Genomic DNA, 26,684 nt, shown 5'->3' on the forward strand with positions numbered 1-26,684 from the left:
TACTCGAGTCTACCCTTGCAGAGCCGACCCAGGGAGAGGGTTTTTTGCCCTCGGGAACAGCTGGGCCAGCAGGACGAGCCCAAATGCTGCCGGCATGCTTTGCCAGCTCGGCCGGCTCGTTTTGGGGCGGTGGCTGGCCTCCGGCGTTTTCTTCCGCCGCTTTTTGATGGCGGCGGCGGCGGTGGTCGGCGGAGGGGCGGGGCGGAGGGGCGTTCGACATTTCGCCCCTCTCACTGTCCTCCTCTTGCCCGGTGGGGGCGGAGGGGCGTTGTCACGAATACATCCCAATAAAATGCAAAGGTTTCAAAGCATGTTTTGGAAAAGCAGCGAGGGATGGGGGGAGAATGCTGCCTTGAATGTGAAAGAAACGTGGAAAACTCCAACTACAGTATAAAAAAAAAACATTTGCACTCAGTACTTTTTATTTTATTTTATTTTTTGCCAAGTTTTCCCCAGGTTTTTTTTTTCCCCCTATGAAAATTGGGGAGGTGGGGAGAAAGAGGTGAAAAAGAAAAGCCTCTTGGAAAGCGGAGAAATACGGCAAGAACAAATGATTTCTCCCCCCCGCCCCTCCCGGCGCCGTCCTTCTCTCCAGCCAGTCACACGGTTCAGTTTTTTTTCAGGCTAACTATACTTTGCGTTTCACTCCCCCGAGTGAACATTGTAACCCAAGACTTGCTCGTAAACAGTGAGCAAAATTACGGTAATCTCCTCTGCCAAATCTATTCCCAAACCCTCCCCCCCAACACCTCCGCTCCGCAAAGGCAAGAAATGAACGCCGAATCCGAGAGGGGGGCAGGAGGAGGAGGAGGAGGAGAGATGGGGGCATTGCAAGCTAGGGTGGGAAGAAAGAGGAGGAAGAAGAAGGGAGGCAAAAGAAACCGACCCTCGCGCAGATCAGCAAATTAGCTTTCCTTCTCCAAACCAATTTTTTTAAAAAAAAACAACCCGTTCTACCCAGAGCAAATGGCAAATAAGCAGCCCGTTTTGAGTCTGATTATTGTTTCGCGGTGGTTGCCCTCTCTGATCTCCTTGTACATGACAAGGCACCTCTAACCCAGCGCTTTGTGTTTGTTATTGGTAATTCTCCTCTCCCTTCTTCCATTGGAGTCCTCTCCCCTTCCTTTCCGAACGGGGCGGGCGATTTACCTTCTCTGCCTCTTTTTATTTTCCTGGAGGTGGAGGTGTATTCCTAAGGATGCCTTCAGTGCTGGGGAAGGAGCCGATCCATGGAGGGAGGGGCGGCGCTGCCGAGCCGCTGCTTACAGAGAGCGAAAGAGCCAGGAGACCTTGGCATAGGTGGGCGGCTGGTAAGGCAGGGCAGAACCTTTGACCCGCAAGGATCCCGGGAGGTGGGGGACGAAGAGAGGCAGAGAAGGAGGAGGAGGAAGGAAAAGAAAGAAAGGGGAGTGAAAATAAGAGCAGTCCGAGCAATAAATAAATATTGCTGGGCTGCTTTCCAAAAATCCTCAGCACGGAACTAAAAGTTGCAAGTGTTTTGTGAGTTCAAACAGTCCCTTCCAGACTAACACGTTTCATTAAAAGATACAAAGTTTGGTAAACTGAAGCTCGCTCTGTCCAATGCAAAAAAATCATCATCATCATATAATAATAATAATAATAATGATAATAATAATAATAATAATGATGATGATGATAATGATAATAATGATAATAATAATAATAATAATAATGATGATGATGATAATGATAATAATAATGATAATAATAATAATGATGATGATGATGATGATAATAATGATAATGATAATAATAATAATAATGATGATGATGATAATGATAATAATGATAATGATAATGATAATAATAATAATAATGATGATGATGATGATGATGATAATAATGATAATAATAATAATAATAATAATAATGATGATGATGATGATGATAATAATGATAATGATAATAATAATAATAATAATAATAATAATGATGATGATGATAATGATAATGATAATAATGATAATGATAATAATAATAATAATGATGATGATGATGATAATGATAATAATGATAATAATAATAATAATAATGATGATGATGATGATGATAATGATAATAATGATAATGATAATAATAATAATAATAATAATATTCAGCCGTGCTTCGCTTTGATGGCAGCCTGACGTAAAATGGGGGGCAGGGGGATACATACACGGTTAGGGAAAAATAACAAAACAACGTTTTGGGCTCAATTGCAGTCTTAAATTGAGGACTACCGGTACTTGCAATTTGAACCTTATTGGACACTTCATTCCTGGAGGGTTTTTAAAGAACAGACTGGACAATCCTTTGTCTGAAACAGTATAGGATCTCTTGCTTGAGGAGTGGGGACTGGACTAGAAGATCACTGTTAGTTTGGGATATGTTCAGAGCCCACACATCTGATGACATAAAAAAATTGGCAAAGTCATCTCAAGTCACTTTGGCCGTTATTCCAGGTGGGCTTACATCTGTATTGCAGCCCCTAGATGTCAGTTTAAATAAACCTTTCAAGGACCGTGTGCGAAGGATGTGGCATGAATGGATGACATCTGGTCAAGCTCGTCTGACAAAAGTTGGAAATCTGAGAAAGCCAGACATAGAACTAATAGCACAGTGGGTTCGTGATGCATGGGAAGATATTCCAGAGGACATGGTGCAACGTGCCTTCAAGAAATGTGGCATTAGTAATGCTATGGATGGCAGTGAAGACAGCGCATTGTATGAGAGTGACAGCAGTGATGATGACGACTGTGAACTCAGTGATGACGACAACGTATATGCGGATAACATCACAGAAGCTGAAGTAGCTGAAGCTCTGTTTGGACAAACAGATGATGAGGAGGAGAACTCCAGTTTTGAGGGATTTTAGCTCTCGTTAGCTTGGTTGCTGTTACTTTTAAAGATACTGTATTTTTGATACCATATTCTTTTTGGGGACCCCCTTTTGCACTTTTATTGTTTTTCGTTCAAATAAATATTCATGTTATTTTACTTGGCTCTATCTTTATTTTTTACATTGACCAGTAGCTGCCTCATTTCCCACCCTCGGCTTATACTCGAGTCAATAGTTTTTCCCAGTTTTTGTGGTAAAATTAGGTACCTCGGCTTATATTCGGATCGGCTTATACTCGAGTATATACGGTATATCCAAGGTACTATTTAATTTAATTTAATTGTTATTTTATAGAAAACTATAAAAATGACCTTATTGCCTCTAAAAGGGAGCATTTTTCATATATCTACAAAGTGAATTCAAATATTTTTGGTAAATGCTAATATATTCAGTGCATATATATTCAATATATAAATGCAATATATTCAGTGGAGTGGAAGTTAAAATTATTGTTGGTTCTAATGTTTATGCTATTTCTTTACCGTTTTATTGCCAGTCCACTTTGTAGGTAATTTTTGCTTGGGTTCTCATCCTAAGGCTGAACAATCTTCAGCCTTGGCTGTGTCAGTCTATATCTGATTAAGTGTCCTTTCTGCAAATAAGTAAATAGAAACAATCTCTTTTCCATACTATCAATGTGCTTGTCAAATAAGGACTTAGGATTTGGTTATAAAAGTTAAGAGAGTTGAGTCTCCACAAAGCATAAATTTTGTATTACCCTAATCCCCAGGAGTCACACCATCTGCACCATACCTTCAAACAAATTGGTTGCTTCTATAGCTTTCACTCTAAAGTCCCTTTACTGTATACTGATCATTATTCTGTAGACAGCAACAGAAACAAAAAACAATGTCTTTTAATTTTACACAAGAAAAATAGTTGATATCCCAGAATAAAGAATTAAAACATAAACAGCACAGAATATAACTGGAGAAACTCATTGAAAATTAAATAGAACTATTTAAGAATTAAATAGAGACATTGGATAACAGTCCAACATTTTAAAGTAGCACTTGAAAGTTATTTTTCATACAGCATTTCCTTAAGTGCAATTAAAGAGAAATCCATTTTGATTACCTAAATAATGCATCTAGTTAAGGAGTTTTGATACCTATTGACATAATATAAAAGTATGTATAGTTTATGCATGTATGTATTATTACAATATAGATCTGAGTTGCTTACAGTATTAATATACAAAGAGTAAAACCAAAGATCAGTTGGTATATTCAAAGATAGTTTCGTCCCATTCAGGCCATAACATTTTTTGACCATCAGTTCAGGAGCTCCACTATATCACCGACTTAGTCAGGGTGGAAATACATAACTGGGTGACCTCAGCTTATTAATATCTCACTGGTACTTGTGAATGACCTAATATCTCATCCTGTGCTAGTGAATGACCTCTTCCAATAGTCTCATAGATATTAAACAATAGTTGAGGAGAAGACTGAGCCTTGCAGCAGGCAATAAAGAATTGTCCCCAATCGATATAACCAGCTATAACCAGCCACTCGCGAAAAACCATTCAAGAATGGTTTCCTTCCTCCCCTTTCCAATCCTTGTAATCAGTCCAGATAAATACTATAGTTGGTGCTGAAGGCTGTCTAGAAATATAGCAGAATCAGGATAGCAGCATTTATTATATTGCTTTTGCCAATGATCCTCAACGAGGGTAATCAAAAAGTATTCATTGCAACACCATAGCTGAATCTTAATTGAAAAGAGTTCAGCTAATCGGTTTCATCCAAAGGAAAGTTGGAGACCTGTTGATTGTCTAAAATAAGCCAGATCAGATAGACCTTATCTGGAAAGAGACTAGAATTATAGTCCTATATAGGCTATAATAACAGAACTTTGCAAATCTGATTTATTTATTTATTTATTTATTTATTTATTTATTTATTTATTATTTAAACTTATATACCGCCCTATCTCCCAAAGGACTCAGGGCGGTTTACAGGCATATAAAAAACATCAATATACAAATTAAAATAATCATTAAAAGACTTATTCTAATGCCAATAGTTAATAATACCAATTGTTAAAAATAGAAATATAAATATTAAAATCGATTTAAAACCCCTCTAAATTTAAAAAATCTAAGCCAGTCCTGCGCAGATGAATAAATGAGTCTTGAGCTCGCGACGGAAGGTCCGAAGATCTGGAAGTTGACGGAGTCCTGGGGGGAGTTCGTTCCAGAGGGTGGGAGCCCCCACAGAGAAGGCCCTTCCCCTGGGCGCCGCCAGACGACACTGCCTAGCTGACGGCACCCTGAGGAGTCCCTCCCTGTGAGAGCGCACGGGTCGGTGAGAGGTATCTGGCCGCAGTAGGCGGTCCCGTAAATAACCCGGCCCTATGCCATGGAGCGCTTTAAAGGTGGTCACCAAAACCTTGAAGCGCACCCGGAAGGCCACAGGTAGCCAGTGCAGCCTGCGCAGGATGGGTGTTATGCGGGAGCCACGGGGGGCTCCATCTATCACCCGCGCAGCCGCATTCTGGACTAACTGCAGCCTCCGGATGCCCTTCAAGGGGATTGTGTTTGTTCTCCCCTCTCTCTTATACCCCAACCAGTAAGGTCTTCCTAAGTGTTTTAATATCTCCCCAGGATTTATGGAATGCTCCTGTTTGTTAATGTATGAGTATCTAAATACGGTATTTGCTTCAGGATCTGTGTCTCTGTATTGGTAGAGTGATGATTTCTTGTCTTCCTATGTTTGCATTGATAGAAGTAATTTCTTGAAGAGTGACTATATTATAATCTCTTTCAAGGTGGGAGGTGGACTCAATGATTTATCAATGTGACCTTTCAGGCTACCAATCAGGTAGGATAGAAATCTAGTCCACCAACACTGGAGCTAATAGAACAGAGTACCTTATATCTATCCTTAGCATTAACAAGTCCAAACCAATGTTAGATAACCTTCTAAGACCTCAATCATCTCAGTTGGATTTGTTCATCTAGCATCTAACTCTGAGCAAAAATATTTATCTTCTAGATATTTAGTTTACCCCAGTATACAATCTTCCAACTGTTTTACAGTGTCACTGTAACACTGCCAAGTGGTTACCCATAGGTACAGAGTAGAGGTTATAGCTTTCTTCACTATTTCTATTGTCACAAAGTGCATTTCAGTTACATTGACCACCTGGAAATCTTCCATTAATGGTTTCATGTTTATTGGGAATAACCAGTTGTTATTTTGCAGTGCTACCAATGAACATGCAACTGAAAACAGTTGCAAATACACACAGAATATACATTATGTAAAAATAGGGGGGGAAATCCTTCCCTCCACATATGTATGTATAAGATATGCAAAATATGACAGCATAACATAACATTTGTATCTCTCTGTTCTGAGAGATTAAGGAAAGGTAGGCACCATATGTGATTATGATCAAAAAGTCAGTTTGGAATTACCTGCTTGGTCAAATCTGTTTTTCTTCTTATGTAATCATTGCTCTAGGCATGTTTTCTGTTACTTCATCTTCTCGAACTCCTTGGTAAGGAGGTCCCATGGATCAGTGACTAGACGCTTGAACAATCTTGGCAAATGGTCCCAATAATAACTTATTTCTAGCATCGAGTTTAAGAATTAGAAAGGAACAGGATCCATTAAACATCTAAGGCAAAGCAGTTGGATAGTTTCTTTTTCCCTGTGAAGGTTACTGGCATCGATTAAATTCATGTAAACAGAGAATGATTTGGCTGTGAGAAGGGATTCTTTTTCATATGGATATTATTGTTTGACATATAGCCTGTCTCTCCAGAGCCAGCTAAGTTTATCCACACAGAAGTAGGTAGTTGTGTATGGGTTTTATTTCAGCTAAGTGTTTTTGACATAAGGGTTCTGAAACATTCACTGCTATGCAGTTTAAGCAAAATTAATGTTAGCAGCTGTTACAGTTTTAAAAAACAACAATGAAAGAACTTAAAATGACATTTATTATGCCATTAATATAATCTTTATCATGTAATAATCATGTTTCTTATGTTTTATTTTTTTCTGTGCTTTTCTGAAGTGTTTTAAGACATCTTGTAAGTGCGCTCTGAATTACCATAAAATATGCAGACTGATGGTTAATTATTGGTTTTAAATGAGTAGAGAGATTAAGTGTACATCAAATTAAGTTTGCTTAGAATTCCTTAAAGCCAAATGTTTATATTCACAAAGGTTACTAGTAACTTAATTCAGAAATATTGTCATCTATATTTGAAAGACAGTTTTATTTTGTAAATTGATTTCTAGCCTTCTCTGTATACATTCTGAATGTCTTTATAGGTGCTGATTTACTGAAGTTGACAAGAGAAGATCTGGTACAAATCTGTGGTCCTGCTGATGGAATTCGGCTTTACAATGCACTTAAATCAAGGTAAATAGTTCATTGGTGTCAACTCTACCTATGTCAATTGTATAAAATATTCTGTCTTAGACTAGAGGGTTTGGGAGCTGCTAATTTAGTTTTTCGATTGGCATATGCCTGTGTGAGCTCATGCAAGAGCTGGAAGTACTGTGCTCAAAAGAAGAATGTTTTGTTGTACACCTTCAGGGCAGGCCACAGATATGATGCAGGCACTGATGAGCTCAAAGGTAGACTGTAAGACTGATAGCAATGCAGTTGGGCAGTTCTGATTTCTTGAAGACGGATGGGTTTGTTGCCAAGAGACAAATCTTCTCATTTAGGTGAGCTATAACCAAACTAAAGTTCTTGAGGTCATGGCTACTTACTAAATATTAACAATTGCAGATTTTCTAATTGTGAATTAAACTGGCATAATAGATTTTATTAACTTTACTTCTACTATGGTAGTTGTTTTACAAAAATTACACCAAACATCAATGTCTTACTTCTTTAATTTAAATGTAAACTTAATTTACCAGTATTGGGATAACTTCAATGGTTCAGTGGTTCTGAAATTGATTACATGGCTAAACAATATCTGATAAAATTTTAAGTAGTTCACAAAGAACAACCTTAAAGTAATATAATAGAATAAGCATATATACTCACAATATTCTTCAAAAGAATATTTATTTTTTTACATTCTAGGTCTGTTAGGCCACGTCTAACAATCTATGTATGCCAAGAGCAGTCAAGAAGTATACGACTGGAAAGGCAACAAGACTCAGGCAATGGAGAAAAGAATGGTGCAATATTTGGTATGTAATTTCTCTTGGTATCAAATATATTGTTCCTGTATCTTGGAATAATGTTCTTTAAGTGTCAATTACAGATTCTTTGAGGCTTTGAAACCAGCCTTTTTAAAGAATTAAACATCTTTTAATCTTTTTTTAGTGGGACAAATCTATTTTGAATTATATACCATGTTGTTATAAATTATTTGTAACAGAACTTGCGTTTGAAAAAGTACATAGAAGTGAGTTTGTAGCTGGAGGTTCATACTGGAATGCATAAATAGCTTTCAGTTTTCTAAAATACAATCCAGGTTTGCTATCCTGAAAACAAATCATGCCAAACTGGTACTGCTTAATAGATGTATTAATGAGACTTTGATGAGACTTTAAAAAAGCTTCCAATCCAGATAACCCTTTACTGAAAAATATGAAAACACATTCCCTTCAAACTTGATTGACAACTAGCAAATTCTAAAAAAACAAGTGTGTTGGGATTTCTAGAGTTTCCTAATCTGATTATATTTGGCATATATAATATCTGATTATATTTGGCAACTCAAGGGAAAATATTTAAACTTAAAGCATTGGAAATACAGTTAGTTGAAGTAAATTAAATTTATCAGAGACAAATATAAAGTATAATGAAGAGATTGAAAGGAGATGTATACATTAAAAGGCGTAATTAAGTATAGTGGTACTTAAAAGTTTGTGAACTCTCTTGAATTTTTAATATTTATGCATAAATATATCCTAAAATGTGATCTGATCTCTATATAAAGCTTATAAACAGATAAAAAGAATCCAGTGAAACAAATGAGTTAAAAAACATCTTTTGTTCATTTCTTTGTTGAGGAAAATGATCCAAAGCCATATATTTGCATGTGGGAAAGATAGGTGAACCTCTTCAGGCTATCAGAATAGCCTTCAGTAACTGGTGTGGCCTCATAGGCAGCAGTAACTATCCAAAAGTTGATCAATGCTGCACATCAGAAATTTTAATCAGAAGTGAACCTCCTTGTATAAATTGGTCCTTCTGGTCTTTTCACATTTCTATAGGATACGACTTCGATTTTGTCTATTCCCAAACATTAACTTTCTTCTTTAATTGTTTTTTGTCATAAAACCTGTGTATTTTTTTTATTGTTCTCCTGCTGCATGAGCCACTTTCTCTTGAACTTCAATTCATGGGCAGATAACCTGACATTTCCCTGAATAATTTAGTGGTGCAATTCAGAATTCGTAGTTCCATCAATGGTAGCAAAGGTTCAATGGCAGCAAAGCAGGCTATCATTTTTCACACATGGAATAAGGTTCTGGAATGAAGTGTTTGCCTTTTTGCCAAACAACACTTGATTCAGGCAAAAAAGTTTGTTTTGATCTCATCTGACCACAGAATATTCTTCCAACAGCCTTATCCAACAGCCTTATCCACATAGTCTTTTGTAAAACTATAGACAGGCATCAGTGTTCTGTTTGGAGAGTATTGGTTTTATTCTTTTAACCCTGGCATGCGCATATGTTCAATGTTTTCCTGATTGTGGTCTCATGAACATTGGTGTTTCCCGACGCAAGAGAGACTTTTGGTTCCTTAAACTTTACCTGGGTTTTTGAGGCTTATTGGAGTAATACATGCCTTACTCTTGATGTGATCTTGGTTGGTGGTCCACTTCTGGGGCGGGTAAAAGTAGTATTGAATTGTGTCCATTTATACACAATCTACCTTTCAGTCGACTGGTGGAATTCAAATTCTTTGAAAAGAGTTTTGAAACAGGATGAACAACTGTTTTCCAGAGGTCCTGAGAAATCATTGTTTGACCTGTATCACATTTCCATATATTGGTGTTGTGAAGATCAGACTTGGATAGTGAATCTCTAGAATTCTGTTATTTAAGTAAGGCAGGACTTTTCACCACTAGATCTGATTATCATCATCCTAGAGGCTTCACATACTTTTGCCATATACAGATATTGTATCATTTTTTTTCAATAAATCAATGAACAAATATAATATTTTAACTCAATTATTTAGTTAGGTTCTCTATTTAGTTCGGGAGCTGTATGGATACGGAACACATTTTAGGACATAGTTACAAAGAAAAATTAAAATTTCGGAAAGGTTCACAAATTTATACTCATTACAAAACAGATACCATTTTGTATAAATAAATATTTCAATATAATGTTTCAATGAAAAAGGAGCATGGTTGCATTAATAAGTGCAGTGCATTCAAATTTTGAGAAAAAAATTGGTCTAAAATCTATAAAATCATATTCTAAATACTGCAGTAAGTTTTTCCATAATTATTAAAAATATAAAGGGTAAATTATATAAAAGTATGTGGTGGAAGTTAAGCCATTCATTGAGAAAGGTACACTTATAAAAATAAAAAGGTTCTGAGAATAAAAATATTCTTCCACATATTCTGTTGTTTCTTCCAGCCATATTTTTCTAACTGCCTGTGAAATGAATTGACAGTTTTTTGTATACTGCTTTGTCCTAAACAATCCTGTTTTATGTGGAACATCACAAACCACTACTTAGCTATCAGAATAACTTCAAAAAAATGCTCACTCCATTTTCAGCCCAATTGGATCAGCATAGCCTGAGAAAGAGGAGGAATATTAGATTTTAGATACTTATTAAAAAAGCACATTATGAGATATTCACATATTCACTTCCATATATAAGAATAAACAGCACTAAATCTCCTTTCCCAAAGTACAGGATTGTTTTCTGTCTTAAAAACTCAATCTATAGGAAAGATTCTGCTGTCCGTTGTCAAATGCCGATGTGGCATTTGAAGTCAGGATTGATTACATTTACACAGAATATGATCATACATATTTATGGAACAAGGGGATGCTTTCACTTAGAAAAATATAGATTATTTTTTTTTTTTACAAAAAAGGCAAAGATCATGCCAGTCCATTTTCTTCTATTATATATAGCATGGCTTAACTATAGTTCTTTCAATGGCTATTATATTATTTTGAGTTTACTCTCTATTTCAAAAATTATTTGGAAAGAATATTTTGTTCCTTGCTTTAATCATAATATTTCAAGAATATATGAAAGATAATCTTCATTAATGTTTGGGCCGTCTTTCAGCAGCTGGCATTCAGATTTGAGGTTGTGCAGAACTTAATTCAAAGATTTTTACTTGAATTAAAGAAAGGAATATATGAAGTGCGTCTGCAGGCTGTATGTTTCAAACATCAGTGATGAGGATCGGTATATAAAAAAGGTTTTTAATGATCTCTATGTTAGCAAGATATGCTTCATAATACTGCAATTTTATAGAATATAATACTAATAATTTAATAAAAGAAATAAAGAGGTATTTGTGTTTGAAGAGCAGTATAATGGGGTCTTTTAGAAGACCCTTTCTTAAGATATTTTTTTATTTTAGTTTACCATGCAATCTACTTGGAAGAAATGGCTGCCTCAGAAGTCACTCGCAAGCTTGCTTTGGTGTTCAATATTCCTTTACATCAAATTAATCAGGTTTACAGACAAGGTCCTACTGGTATCCATATTCTTATCAGCGATCAGGTAAATTCCATTTTCCCCTCACTAACACACATTTTACATTTCAAAAATTCCAAAACACACATTTTACATTTCAAAAATTCCAAAACAACACAATCAGTTTGTGTTTTCTTCCTGGTTTAATTGCCACTGCTCTGGATTAAGGAAGATGTTACAATTAAGGGTACGAATTCAAATTCTAAATGAAAGAAAAGGCAATCAACAAAAAGCATGCTAACCTCATTTTTTTATATTAAATTTATTTTTCATATAGTCTTGGTTAATGAATATTTTGCTTTCCTTAAAATTCAAATGAATTGATCAAATTTTTAATATTACAATTCAAACAATTCCTATTAGCTTAACTTTCATCCTATCAATTATGCAACAAGAATAAAGCAAAAATCATTGGAAAATGATTCTACTTCTTAAAACTGTCTCAGTTCAGGAACAAATGGATGATTAGTAACTCGTCCTTGGACTTAAAATACTTAGACTATCACTTGTCTGATGTCTTCTTTGTGAACACTAGTATTTCACTTTTGTTGCCATATTTCTGAACATTCCAGATACATAGTATGTAATATGTGACCTTTATTTATAAATAAATATATCAGATCCATATAATAACTATAATATTTTGAAAATATGCAATAAAACTATGCATTATTAGATATTACTGCACTTTTGACTAAATCAGAAAAGAATGTTAGTTCAAATGAAAGAAGAACATTATAGAACCAAGTTGTTTGTGGGACTATTCGTTAACTTTTATATAATATATTAAACTGATCTGACAATTGTCAACAAGGAATAGTATTTATAATCTTCCTCCCTAGATGGTCCAAAACTTTGAAGATGAGAGCTGCTTCTCCATTACCACAATAAAAGGTATGATGGTAATCTTGAAAACAGAGAAAATCAAACATTATTATCTACTATATCTCTAATCATAGATTTTGTATTTATGAGATTTTTAACTATACTATATTAATTGAGCTTTCCAGAATTTATTTTTAAACCTAGCTTTACATATAATGTTATATCAATTTAGCATGGAAATGAGTCTAGGTGAGCCCTAAACTCAAGTGCAGCCACAGAAAGATTGATTTATTGTATCATTCAAGCATGTCAAGTCATTATTAATCTTATATACACTTGTTAAACCTGTGGACTGTGTTTTATGATAACTTGTTTGCCTTGACATTTCTAAAAATTAACAAGTTAGAGCAGTGGTAGTCAACCTGGTCCCTACCACCCACTAGTGGGCGTTCCAGCTTTCATGGTGGGCAGTAGGGGTTTTGTCCGATACTGAAGCACTTTCCTTTTTTAAAATTTAATTGACTTTTTAAAAAAATGTCATAGCATTATTTAAAAACATTTTCATTAGGTTTTCATAAAATTGCCCGTGACATTTTAAATTTCTGAAAATATTATATTTGTATCGCCTACGCATAAGTTTAGTTCACGTGACGTAAGTGAAACTAAATCGCGCTATAGGGCGACCGCAAATAAAAGAGCCTCATCCCAGAATAGCTCGCGCATCTCCCCCACACCACCCAGCTGTAACAGACAAGCAGAGCTGGTAGCCGATGCCCCCCCAACCCAATCCATGATGCGCGAGAGGCTTGCGCAGACAACAATACACTTTATAAATCACCATTACTGTGAAACCGGTGGGCGGTTAGAAAATTTTACTACTAACAGAGATACAAAAAGTGGGCATTAGGTATAAAGAGGTTGACTACACCTGAGTTAGAGTTAGGAAAATAAATTCATTTTTGACCTCTCTAAAATGAAATCAAAAGCTTCACCCTACCACACACAAGTCCTAGCATTTATTAAAATTTCCCTTGGTATTTCTACATCATATTTAGTCTGAAATGTGAATCATCTAAAATGGTGTACGCAGAAATATTTTATGTCAGAGATACTGTGAATTATTTCAGAGATACTCTTGTTATCTGTTATACTGTTTGATATTGCTATATGTATTTATAAATGTCCCTTAAGGGCATATTCCAAATGGATTTTTGCATTTCTTCACTGAGTTTTGCCCAAGAATTGCTGAAAAGAGCCATATTTTAGAAGATCTTTTCCATCTAATTATTACATTTAACCAAATGTTATAACCATAATATATAACCAAAATTAAATTTTAGTCATTCCAATAAATAGTTCCTCACACAGAAATTTTTTAAAAATTATTGGAACATCAATATTGGTGTCAGTTACATTTGTGACAGATGATACTGAAAGGAGGGAAAAATAGTAGAAAGAGGAAACCGGAGTACCACCCCAACTTCTTAAGTTACTATTTTTATAATAAATTTACATGTTTATATAAATAAATTTAAAAGTTTATAATCTGTTTCTCTAAAATCAAATGATAATTGTTCATTCACGAGCCATATACCCTGTTTACCCAAAAATAAGACCTATCCAAAAATAAGACCTAGCATGTTTTCATGTGTGTGCCTAATATAAGCCCTACCCCCAAAATAAACCTAATTAAGAGCCTGTGCAGCCGGCCACCTTCCAATTCCATCTGGTTGCTTGCGGTGCCGCAGCCATGAGACAAAGTGGAGCTGCCCCACATGCCCTGCACCAGCTTACTTCAGGGCCCCCGCACCCAGGCCATCCACACCCTGACACCTGCCTCGAGGCAGCAGCACCAGCAGCCATGTGCAGCAGCCCATGTGGCCACTGGCCCACTTCTTCTGCTTGCTTGTGGCTGCAGCGGAGCAGGAGGCTAAGTGGTGTGCTGGTGCCTCAGCCATGAGGCAGGTGTCAGGGTATGGAAGGCCTGGCTGCGGGGGTCCTGAGGTAAGCCATGCAGGGCGCATGGGGCAGCTCCACCCACACCGTCTCACTTTGTGGCCATGGCACTGGTGCATTGCTCAACTTCCTGCTCTGTTGTGCCCATGTGCAAGCAGAGGTGGGCTGGCAGCCATGCGGTGTCCTGCTGGATTTATTTATTTTATTTATTTATTTATTAATTAAATTTCTAGACTGCCCTTCTCCCGAAGGACTCAGGGCGGTGTACAGCCTTCTTAAAATACATAGATAGACAATAAATTTAAAATAATTTTAAAATGAAATATTTAACCGGCCAATTTAACTAAAAATAGCAAAACCAATTAAAATCAGTACAAAATTTAAAATTTAAAGTTTAAAAAACTAAAAAATCTAATCCAGTCCTGCGCACCTGAATAAGTGTGTTTTAAGTTCACGACGGAAGGTTCTAAGGTCCGAGAGTTGGCGAAGTCCTGGGGGGAGCTCATTCCAGAGGGCGGGAGCCCCCGCAGAGAAGGCCCTTCCCCTGGGTGTCACCAGACGACACTGCCTAGCTGACGGCACCCTGAGGAGTCCCTCTCTGTGAGAGCGCACGGGTCGGTGAGAGGTATTCGGTAGCAGAAGGCGGTCCCGTAAATAGCCCGGCCCTATGAAGCTCCCAGAGGTGGGTGTGGGTGAACTGGCGGTGGGGGCCCTGAAGTAAGCCGGTGTGGGATGAGTGGGGCAGCTCCCCTCTCCTCACAGTGGCAGCACTGGTGCACCACGTGGTCTCCTACCATGCCATGGGCAAGCAGAACTGGGCCTCCTGTAAATGAAAAAAAAAATTATTATTATTATTATTATTATTAATCACATTTATATACCGCCCTATCTCCCGAGGGACTCAGGGCGGTTCACAGGCAAGTAAAAGACATATAAATACACACTAAAACCACATTTAAAAAACTTATTCTACAAAGCCGAATTAAAAAGCAATATAAATAATAAAAACCCATTTAAAACCAATATAAATTTAAAAACTAATCCAGTCCTGCGCAAATGAATAAGTGTGTTTTAAGCTCGCGACGAAAGGTTCGGAGGTCCGGAAGTTGACGGAGTCCTGGGGGAAGTTCGTTCCAGAGGGTGGGAGCCCCCACAGAGAAGGCCCTTTCCCTGGGTGTCGCCAGACGGCACTGCCTAGCTGACGGCACCCTGAGGAGTCCCTCTCTGTGAGAGCGCACGGGTCGGTGAGAGGTATTCGGTAGCAGTAGGCGGTCCCGTAAATAGCCCGGCCCTATGCCATAAGACACCTCCCCAAAATAAGCTCTAATGCTTATTTTAGGGCCCAAAAGAAAATAAGACCCAGTTTTATTTTCAGGGAAACACAGATAGCTTCAGGATTTTATGAACCCATAGATTTGCAGAACAATTTTATGGGACCAAAAATCATTATAAAGTATGATTTCCACATTTTCAAAGACATAAAATGTAAACATCATAAGTTTTAATTAAGACATTGCATTAATATTATGAATTTCATTTTATTATTGCTCATTATTATTTTTTTGCAGCTGAAAATGGTGAAGGTTTCCATGTAATTTTGAAGTGATGTTGCCATATGTATGTCAAACTGATACTCCAATTGAAAAATGAAGTCATCAAGAATGGTAAATAATATCAAGTGTCTTCAGGGATCTGATATCACCATATAGAATGTTTCATATTGAAAACGCAAGTTGACCTTGTAATGAACTGTTTAGTAAATGAACTTATCACTGCCATAGCCAATTTTCCTCATTAGAGGTAGAAATGACCCAGCAGGCATGGAAAAAAGCAAAGTGCATAAAAGCGTTTGCCCTTTCTTGAAACAAATAAAATAGGCAAGGTATGGCCAGTATCGTGAAGCATTACTGTTTCCTATTACACTATATCCGGTTGAATGTAAACTAATATTGGGCATTTATCTTCCTGTGCTAGTTTGTTATTGCTTGCTTGTGCTTTTATCTTGGTTTTATTTTTTGATGTTAGCAGAGCACATAGTAACTTATATGGAGATAAGTAATATGATAATAGCAATCAGGTTTGGGATCTTGAGCGTAAAGCTATCAAAACAACATTCTCTATATAATACGTATATAAAATGTGAATGTAAGAAGTGTAAATGTCAGGATTTGTTAAAGTCCTAACCACATGAAAATTAAGCATGCATCAAAGCATATTATCATTAGTACCTAACTGAGAAAATTATAAAATAAGATCTCTGAGATACAGTATTTTTCTTTTCAACAAATTCCTTGAGAAAATTTGCCTATGCATCATGTTTTTAGTATCTTGAATGATACACTCCTGCAGTTATGCCTTTTTTTAAAAAAAATATATCTGTAAATAGTGATTTGAAATTTCTTAATAAAGAAAAGGAAATGTAATTGTCACCAAAATTCAATATTTGAAATTAAGCAATGTTCCATAAACCAAACAATACTTTTAACAAAATATACCTGCACTTGCATTTTCCCATGTTCACTCCTACGTGACAACTTTCCCTTTCTGTTTTTTTCTCTGGCTGTATTGGAAAGAACAGTCTTAGTGCCTATTCCATACAACCAAATATTTGACTAGCAGTTGCACATCTTAATAAACTGTACAAATGTTTTCAAATGTTACTGAAGATCATAGCATTCTAGAAAAATAAATATTTGACTCTTCTGGATTGTGTATTAATATATGTGGTTGTTAGAAATTAAGACACAAAAGGTAGATTACTTCATGACTTGCTTTTTTAATCAACTTAAATCTTGAATGCTGTAGTGAAAGGGTGAAAAGCAAGTAATGTTTTTATTTCAATTCCATTTTTACTTATGCCTAAATGAAGTGCTTGAACTATATAATTATTCTAAAAAAGTCAGTTAATACTTGTATTTAGATTAATGTTCGTTCCCTTATTTCTTCATGGCCTGCACTGATACGGAGAGAGAATAGTTTGTGAGCATAAATGGTTTTTGAGTTATTCTTGCCTATAAATTATTTTTTATTGTACTTGAGTGTCTTCAGTTCACTTGATGTGTCATGTCAACACATTTTTCAAATTTGTGGAGAATCTTCAAAAAGTGTAAAAGTTGTACAATAGTTTTGCTCATTTGGATTTAATTAATGGCACCAGCAAATTGCTTTTTGTTTTTTGATATGATACATACATTTCAATTTCAGTAAAAACATTTTCCAATGATGTTGTAAATATTATTCTTTCACTTTTTGCAATGCGTATTGAAAACATAGGTGCTGCTGAGATATATAATTTGGAGAAATGTGTCATCCCTTTCAGCTGGAACTAGAATGTGCAGTGGCTTATAAAAGAACTGTGCTTATACTCTGCTCAGTTGAACTGGATGTGCTGAATAACTTTTTTTTAAAAAAAAATACTGCTTATATTGACTTGCCACAATAAGTTTTAAATTTAGATCTAACTATGAATGCCTTTATTCACTAGTAACCAGTACCAAATTTAAATTAAATACCTGTTTAATAATTTCAGTTTCATGAATCGGTCCATTTCCGGCCTTTGGAAGGTCTCCAGATGGGTGGGGAAGGCCATTTTTGCCCTCCTCAAGCTCCTAGAAAGGCTCTGGCACCTGGGGAGAGCGAAAACGGCCTTCCGGTCCCACCAGAAGTCAGCAAATGGGCTCTTTCTGGCTCCAGGGGGTGGGGAAGACTGTTTTTGCCCTCCCCAGGCTCCAAGAAAGCCTCTGGAGCTTGGGGAGGGTGAAAAACGGGCCTACTGGGCCCACCATGTCATCACGTGCCAAAAGCTGGGGGAGCGTGGGAGTTCACACACGCATGCCTGGGGGGCGGGACACATTGAATTATGGGTGTGGGCACACACATGCACAACCCCCCCCCCTCCAGGCTCCCCCTGCTTTTGGCACGCAACGGCAAAAGGTTTCGCCATCACTGCTCTATACAAATACAAAAAACAGTGTGTTCAATAAGATTGTTATTTTAAAATATTTTATTTGTATTTAAATCATACAGGTATTAGAATGCATTGCAAATCTGTTTTACCTTTTAGCTGAATATAATACTGTCTTCAAATTTGGTGCTGAAGAAGCTTGAGATGATGTATTCAGTAACTTTCATTCTCTGTCATGCTGTTTTCTTTATTTAAAAAAAGTTGCTTAAAAATGGTTTATTTTTCCCAAATAAAAGTTAATAAAACTGTATTCCTTTGTACAAGAAAAATTTAAGGAGATGGCAGAAAATTGGATTAGATTGAATAATTTGCTTAAACTGTGGCTTACAGGTATGTGACAAGCTTGTATTTGTTGCTTTTCCTTCACAACTTCAAGGTGATTAGAAATCTTTAACTGCAATTAATTGAAAGCAAAACCCAGTAAAGAAACCCTGGTTAAGTCTAATGCTTTGTAAAACAATGATTAAGTTGATTTTAATTATTGAATTAGCCACAGTTTAAAATGATCAGTGATTAAAAATGGAAACAAATATGTGATTTCTTTCCAGTTACAATGGGATGAATGAAAATAATGCCTCCATTGTTGTAAATTGCCAGTAGATCACAGTACAAGTGCACAGTAAGCAATGAGATGTTCCTAAGCATCTGCTCTTTCACTTTCACTATGGAGAAAGAATAAGTTGCTGTTTTTGAAATGGAAGCTTACTTGATTTAAGCACATTACAATTGAATTTTAATTGCCAAAGAAATCTTTCCCCAATTGAAACTCTCTACTGTTTTTTGTGGGGATGATGGTGTTGATTTAAATATTCTCATTGTATGTTACAATGAGAAGTGTTGAATCAAAGACAACTGACAGATCACTCAGAGAAATTGCTATCAAGTTTGACATTTCACAAGAAAACACAAATAGCATTATTGGTAGTCTTAATACTGGAAGGCTTGTGCAAGATGGTTTCCTCACATGCTGAAAGCAGAACTAAAATGTTCAAGACTTGAAATTTGCCAGAAATTGTTGAGGTGCTTCAAGAATGAAACAGAAGAATTTATTCACAATATTGTGAAAGCCATTGAAATGCAAGTTTGTCATTAAAAATAAAAATGTTAGTCCATGGATAATACAATGAAGAAGAAAAAAATAAAAATCAGAATCCAGACAAACAAGAAAACTCATGGCTATTGTCTTCTTTGCTGCACAGATAGCGGTACTCACATAGATTTGTTTGAATTTGGCACCACTTGATTACATTGTAATACTCTGAATTTTAGACTTTGTACCTCATGAGCCTCTGAAGAAGCAAGTGGTGAAATCAGATCTTGCCATCTTAGCCGTCTACAGTGTAATCAAGAATTGGTGCCAGATGACTTCCACATTTTCCCAATTTTTTAAAAAAAGTTTTTTATTTTGAACACATTAAAACACAAGACAAATATACAATATTTATATACATATCACTGTTTCTTATCAGCTATGAAAATGGTCCTTTCTATTTATACATATTTTAATTCTTATTCTACTTTTCATCTACATTTTACCCTGTTCAATTTTCTTATCTTCCTTATTTTCCAACCATTCAACCATGTACACCAGACCTTATAATATTCTGTATCCTCTTTTTCTTTGATTTCTTTTGTGAGTTTATCCATCGCTAGGATTTTCTTAATTAAATCTTCTTCTGTTGGTAGGTTCTCCTTCCAATTTTGTGCGTAAGCTATATGTGCTGCTGTTAATATGTGTAGTATTAAGTATTGTGTATCATTTGTATAGTTTTCTGTTGGGATCCCTAATAAGAATTGTTCTGGCTCTCCCTTTATTAATTCCTGTATTATTTCCTCTAACCACTTTTTGATTTTAGCCCAGAATTGTTTTGCCACCAGACAGGTCCACCAGAGATGATAGTATGTTCCATAGTTACTCTTACATTTCCAACACTTTGGTGAATTACTAGGGATCTTTGCTATTCTAGCTGGTGGAAGATGCCATCTGTGAAACATCTTCATCTGGTTTTCCTTGTATGCTGTCGATACTGTCAATTTCATGTTTGTTTTCCACATCATTTCCCACTTCTCTAGTTCTATTGTATGATTAAAGTTTATTGCCCATTTAATTATAGTATCTTTCACTATTTCCTCTTCCATTTTATACTCTAACAGGAAATTATATGTTTTACTAATTAATTTTTGGTCCTTCCCATATATTATTTTATCTAATTCATTTTGCTCCAATTGTTTCTGGTTAGTCTTTGTATCTTCTATATATTTTGATCTAATTTGGAAGTACGTCCACCATTCGACTTCTCTATTCAAATCCTGTTCCAATTCTTGTTTTGTTTTTAACTTTCCCAAGTCATGTACCTAATTATTTTAGTCCAATCTATTAAATTTGGATGTGTTAGTGTTTCACTGGGGGAAATCCAAGTTGGTATATTCATATAGTGTTGCTTTTTAATTTTATTCCAAATTATTAATGAATTCCTAATTATGTGTTTTCTAAAATACCCATGAGTTTGTACTTTTCACCCCACAAGAATGCATGCCATCCTATCTGTAGGTTGTGACCTTCTATTTTAAAATTCTTTCCCAGCTCCATGCTGCTTGATAATAGATTTCCCAGTTTGTAGGGCTACTCCTCCCCTATCTTTGGTATCCTGTAGGGTTTTTAATCTAATTCTAGGCTTTTTTCCTTGCCATATAAATTATGAGGTCAATCTATTTAATGAATTAAAGTAATTTTTTTCTATTCTTATTGGTATAACCTGGAAGAGGAATAAAATTTTGGGCAAGATATTCATTTTTATTGCTGCCACTCTTCCCGTCCATGAAATTTGTAAATTTTTCCAATTTTCCAAATCTTTCCCAATTTGCAATATTAATTTGTCATAATTATATTTTTTAATTGAGGAACCTCTTGCTGTTAGCCAAATCCCTAGATATTTTATTTTATTGTTGTTGTCTGAATGTTCATACTATTTTCTAATTCTGTCTCTTGTTTTTTGTAAGGTTTTTTGTTAGTAATTTGGATTTCTTCCTATTGATTTTTAAACCTGCCACTATGCCAAATTCTTCTATTTTTTTAATCAGTTTGGGGCCTGATTTTAAGGGTTCCTCAATTATAAAAACCATATCATCTGCAAAAGCTTGCAGTTTATACTCTTCATTTTTCAATTCTTTTATCCCCCAATCCTCCCTAATTTTTTTTAAGAGTGGCTCCAATGATAGTATAAAGAGAAGTGGGGAAAGTGGGCATCCTTGTCTTACACCTTTTGTTATTTCAAATCTATCTGTCATGTCTTGGTTAATAATCACACTTGCAGTTTGCTTTGAATATATTTTTTCAATCATCTTTTCAAATTTGGATCCAAATTCCATTTTTTAATTTGTTGTATCATGAATCTCCAATTCAAATTATCAAAAGCTTTTTAGGCATCAAGGAACCAGTGAAATTTGTTTCTCTAGGTGTACTTCATAATACTCTAATATGTCAATTATGAGGTATTATTTTTGATCTGTCGACCAGGCAGGAAGCCATTTTGATCTGAATGTATATATTTATTTAAAATTGTTTTTAACCTTTCAGCAATAATTGATATATATATTTTATAGTCAGAATTCAATAAAGAGATAGGCCTGTACTAATTGCTGGTCTGTGTCTTCCTTAGGTATAAGTATAATTAATGTTTCTGTCCATGTATGGGGTATGTTTGTATGTTATAATGCTTCGTCTAATATTTCCAGCATTAATCCTCCTATTTGTTTTTGAATACTCCTATATAGTTAACTGGTATTCCATCTGGACCCGGCGTTTTATTGTTTTTTTGTCTTTTAATTGCAATCCCGAATTCTGTTTCAGAGATTGGTCGGTTTAATACTTCTTTCTGTTCTTCTGTTAATTTGCATATATTCATTTCCTCTAAATAATTTTGAATTTCTGCTTCTGTTGTTTCTTCCTGTGTATATAGTTTCAAAAAGAAAGTATGTACTATTTGTTTCTTATTTTCTCTTTTGTATTAGATTTTCCCTTCCTCATATTTCAAATGTTGAATTGTTCTTTTATCTTTTTCCTTTTTTAATTTATAGGCTAACCATCTGCGCACTTCGTTTGCATGCACAAAATAATTTTGTTTGGCCATCTTTATTTTCAATACCACTTACTCTTGAATTATCAGATTTAATTTATGTTTAATTATTCTCCTTTCCTCTTTTATTTTTTTATTTTGGGGATCTTTTTGCAATTCTTCTGCTTTTTTAAGTTCTTCCTGTAATTTGTTTTGGTGGGACCTTTTCACTTTTCTTTTCTTTTTTTTGTCATATATACAATCGTCACCCCTCTAATATATGCTTTTAATGTATCCCAAAGATTTTGGATCGACATATCTTCTTTTTTATTTATACTTAAGAAAATCTCCAATTCTTTTTCCAGGATTTCCTATATTCTTTCTATTTACATATATTTTGGTTTAAGGTCCATCTTTTATATCCTTTTTGTCCTTTCCAGTAGATGATTATCGGATTATGGTCAGCCTATTCATTTGTTCCTATTTCTATTTTTTCTATTTCTATTTGCAATTCTGTTGTCATCCAGGCCATGTCAATTATGGACCATGATTGAATAATATGTATATTGCCTTTCTTCTTTGTGAATTTCTCTCCATATGTCTCTTAACCTTAGTTCTAATGCCATGTTAAAGAATTCTTTGGGTAATATTTCTTTCTTTTTTAAATTTTTTCTTATTGCTATGGTATGCTTTAGAATTATAATTTCTTTCCCTTTATATGTTACAACCTCTTCTCTTGATTTTTTATAAATTTCATCTCTTATTGGGTTTTTTTGGTGAATCTTATGTGCACTTCCCATGCTAAGCAATGCCTTTTTATATAATTGTGTGTACTTGATAGATTTCATCTATGGTACTTCTTATTTCCGATTCATCTCTCTGTACTAGCTCTGCTATGATTTTGACCATTTTTCCCCCAGGTCTTCCTCTTTTTCTTCCATAACATTCTGGAAGCGCAGGAAAAATGATGTCTTCTCCATTTCCAGGAAAGCGATTGAATCCACTAATTCTTTATTCGATTGTGATGCCTTCTGCTCCACCATTTCTACTTTGAGGTCTAGTTGGTCCACCTTGGTTTTTATTTTTATAACTTTTTGCTCATTTCCTGCAACTGTATGTTGTATATTTTCCATCCTTTCCTTCATATTTTTTAAATCTTCCTTTACTTCTCCTATCTCATTTCTTGATGGTGTTTCCTGGCCTCTTCTTGGTTATCTGCCATTTTTCTTGGATCTTCATCAGTGTCTCTTGAATAATTTGGAGCATATTTTGTATACTCTGCATTGTCGATTCCGTTTTGTTTTTTTCTTTCTCTGACATATTTTCAATTGACCCTTGGGTTGTGGAGATGCTGTAGATGTTGGATTAAAGATGGGCTTTTTCCTGGTTCTTGTTACTATTGATGTGGTTGACATTGTTAAATTTCTTGTAAGATTTTTCCACAATATCATAAAAATATAATCTTCTTCCCCTAATTCCTATATATATATATATCAATTCCTTTAATTAATTATTTACCACCAAACAAATCAAGCTCTACCTTTCAATTACTCTTTAACAGTCTTCCCCCCTTTTTTCCCCCCAGATCAAATTGGCTAATCAATTAATTATTCAATTAAATATTATAATCTTCTTCAAGTATTTTCACTATAATTATTATATATGATCAAATAATTAAAATATATTCTCCCCTTTAATTCTTTCAGCACTTATCCAAACAGTTCTTTAAAATTAAGTTGTTCTTAATTGTATATTTTTATAACCTCTCCTTTTTCAAGTGTTATCAACAAACCAAGTATTTTCCCTCCCAAATAATAATTTTATCAATGTATATATATTAACTATATTGAATTCCAACTGGAATTTTCCCAAAATTGAAGGAGTATCTTCACAGATGTTTGCTTTGCTGGCAAATGTATTGTCAGGAGTTCTTGAACAGATTATGACATTATTTTGTGATGGTTTTAATAAATTCCTTTGTTGACATATATTCATAATGAATGCAGATTATGTTGAGAAATACAGTGCATTCAGAAAGTATTCATACCCCCTTCATTTGTCAATTTTTTTATGCTGCAGCCTGATTCTACAGTTGTTGTAATTCATTTTTTCCTTATTAATCTACACTCATTACCCCATAATGGCTAAGTGAAAAAAGAATTTTAGAAATGTCTGTAACTTTATTAAAAAGAAAAAATGAAATTATCACATTACCATAAGAAGTCAGACCCTTCACTCAGTATTTTGTTGAAGCATTTTTGACAGCAATTACAGCCTCGAGTCTTTTTGGGTATGACGCAACAAGCTTTGCACATCTGGATTGGGCGATTTTCTACCATTCTTCCTTGCAAATCTTCTCAAACTCGGTCAGGTTGGATGATGACTGTCAGTGGACAGCCATTGTTGGGACGCTTCAGAAATGTTCAGTAGGGTTCAAATCTGGGCTCTGGCTGTGCCATTCTAGGACATTCACAGAGTTGTCCCTAAGCCACTCCTGTGTTGTCTTGGCTCTGTGCTTAGGATTGTTGTCACGTTGGAAAGTAAATATTCAGCCCAGTCTGAGGTCTTGAGCGCTGTGGAACATGTTTTCATTGCTGTCCCTGTACTTTGTTCCATTCAGCTTTCCCTCAACTCTGATCAATCTCCTGTCCCTGCTGCTGAGAACACTCTCACAGCATGATTATGCCACCACCATGCTTTACTGTTGGGATGCTATTATGCAGGTGATGACTGGTGCCTGGTTTCCTCCAGACATAACTGTTTGTTGAGGCCAAACAGTTCAAATCTTGGTTTCATCAGACCAGAGATTCTTGTTCTTCACAGTCCTGGAATCCTTCAGGCACTCTTTTTTGCAAATAGTTGCAGGTTTTTCCATTTCTCCAAGTCTAATCTGATTTGTTGGAACAATTTCGTATAGTTATTTTCTTTAATAGTTGCACATCTTGCAACTATTGTGACTGAATTCTTAAGTATTTAACTTTCAGATATATATTTGAATATATATCTTCTCCACCAGCACTTTTTTCTTTTGTTTCTCTGTAACATTTTTTATTAGTATTTTAGTTTTCTCTTTATTCATTTTCAGACAGTTCAGCAACTTCACTATATTCTGCTATCATTTTTATTAACTTGGATCCAGTTTCTTGTGGTTCTTCTAGGACAGGGGTCTGTAACCTTAAACACTCAAAAAAGCCGCTTGGACCTGTTTCCCACAGAAAGCAAAATACCTGGAGCCACAAAATCTGGGCGGGCGTGGCTCACTCATTCCCAGTCACATGACATCCCTCCCCAGCCATGCCTACCCAGATTTTGTGGTTCCAGATGTTTTCTATGGGAAACAGATATCTCTCTCCCCCTCCCATCTCTCTCTCCCTCCCATCTCTTTCTTTCACCCTCTCTTTCATCTCTATCTCCCTCTCCTTCCCTCCATCCCTCTCTCTCATCTTTCTCATATCTCTCCCATCTCTTTCTCCCTCTCCCTATCTCTCCCATCTATCTCCCTCCCTCTCTCATCTCTCTTTCTCATCTCTCCCTCTCTCATCTCTCTCCCCGCCATGTCTCTCTCTCTCTCTTTCTTTCTCTCTCTCTCTCTCTCTTGCTCTCTGCCTCTTTTCCTCCCTCCCTGGATGCCCCTGAAGACAGGACAGGCAAAGTACGGGATGACACCCCCACATCACCAAGGCAGAATCCACTGAATCCTTACAAAACTGGGCAAAGGCGGAGAGAGGGAAGCCGACAGAATCGAATTGAGCCAAATCTGTCTCTCTGGAACCACAGCAAAGTAGATAACTGACTTCTTGGTAAGCTAGAAAAAAGTAGGATAGCATCATCATCAGATGCTGACAAACTGTGGACTGACTCAACGAGTAGTCCTTAATGGTACTACACAGGGGTGAAATGTAATTTTTTTTTACTTTTAAAAGCATTTTTTCTGCAACCTTTTTGGCCTAAGAGGTTGTAGAAAAAATGCTTTTAAAAGCCTCTGATAATCAGGCAACTTAGCTGGGATTGCCAGAGAAGCCTTTTAAAAGAATTTTTTCTACAACCTCTTCTGCTAAAGAGGTTGTAGGAAAAAAAAGGTTTTTAAAGGGTTCTGATGATCCCAGCTGAGTTGCTTGATTGCCAGAACCATTTAAAAGCATTTTTACAACCGCTTCAGCTGAAGAGGTTGTAGAAAAAATGCTTTTAAAGGGTTCTGATGATCCCAGCTGATTTGTCTGATCGCCAGAACCCTTTAAAAGCATTTTTTCTACAACCTCTTCAGCTGAAGAGGTTGAGAAAAAATGCTTTTAAAAGGTTCATATGATTCCAGCTAAGC

The 26,684-nt window shown here is 35.8% G+C and overlaps 1 protein-coding gene across 7 annotated transcripts in view; it reads left to right on the top strand.

Annotated features, from left to right (window-relative positions):
* The window catches only part of UBP1 (upstream binding protein 1), a 127,585-nt gene that overhangs the window by 69,839 nt on the left and 31,062 nt on the right, over positions 1–26,684 (top strand). For 3 of the 7 annotated variants that reach the window (XM_058183982.1, XM_058183985.1, XM_058183987.1), the window contains 5 exons: positions 7,186–7,276; positions 7,955–8,064; positions 11,418–11,593; positions 12,409–12,460; positions 15,916–26,508. In XM_058183982.1, the coding sequence (XP_058039965.1) occupies positions 7,186–7,276; positions 7,955–8,064; positions 11,418–11,593; positions 12,409–12,460; positions 15,916–15,953 (467 nt within the window). In that variant the 3' untranslated portion in view covers positions 15,954–26,508. Of the gene's footprint in view, positions 1–7,185; positions 7,277–7,453; positions 7,588–7,954; positions 8,065–11,417; positions 11,594–12,408; positions 12,461–15,915; positions 26,509–26,684 lie in introns of those variants that run through there. The other 4 variants (XR_009155173.1, XM_058183983.1, XR_009155174.1 and 1 more) reach the window with 4 other exon arrangements.

Source organism: Ahaetulla prasina, chromosome 4 (genome assembly GCF_028640845.1).
Source record: "Ahaetulla prasina isolate Xishuangbanna chromosome 4, ASM2864084v1, whole genome shotgun sequence".
Taxonomy (NCBI): Eukaryota; Metazoa; Chordata; class Lepidosauria; order Squamata; family Colubridae; genus Ahaetulla; species Ahaetulla prasina.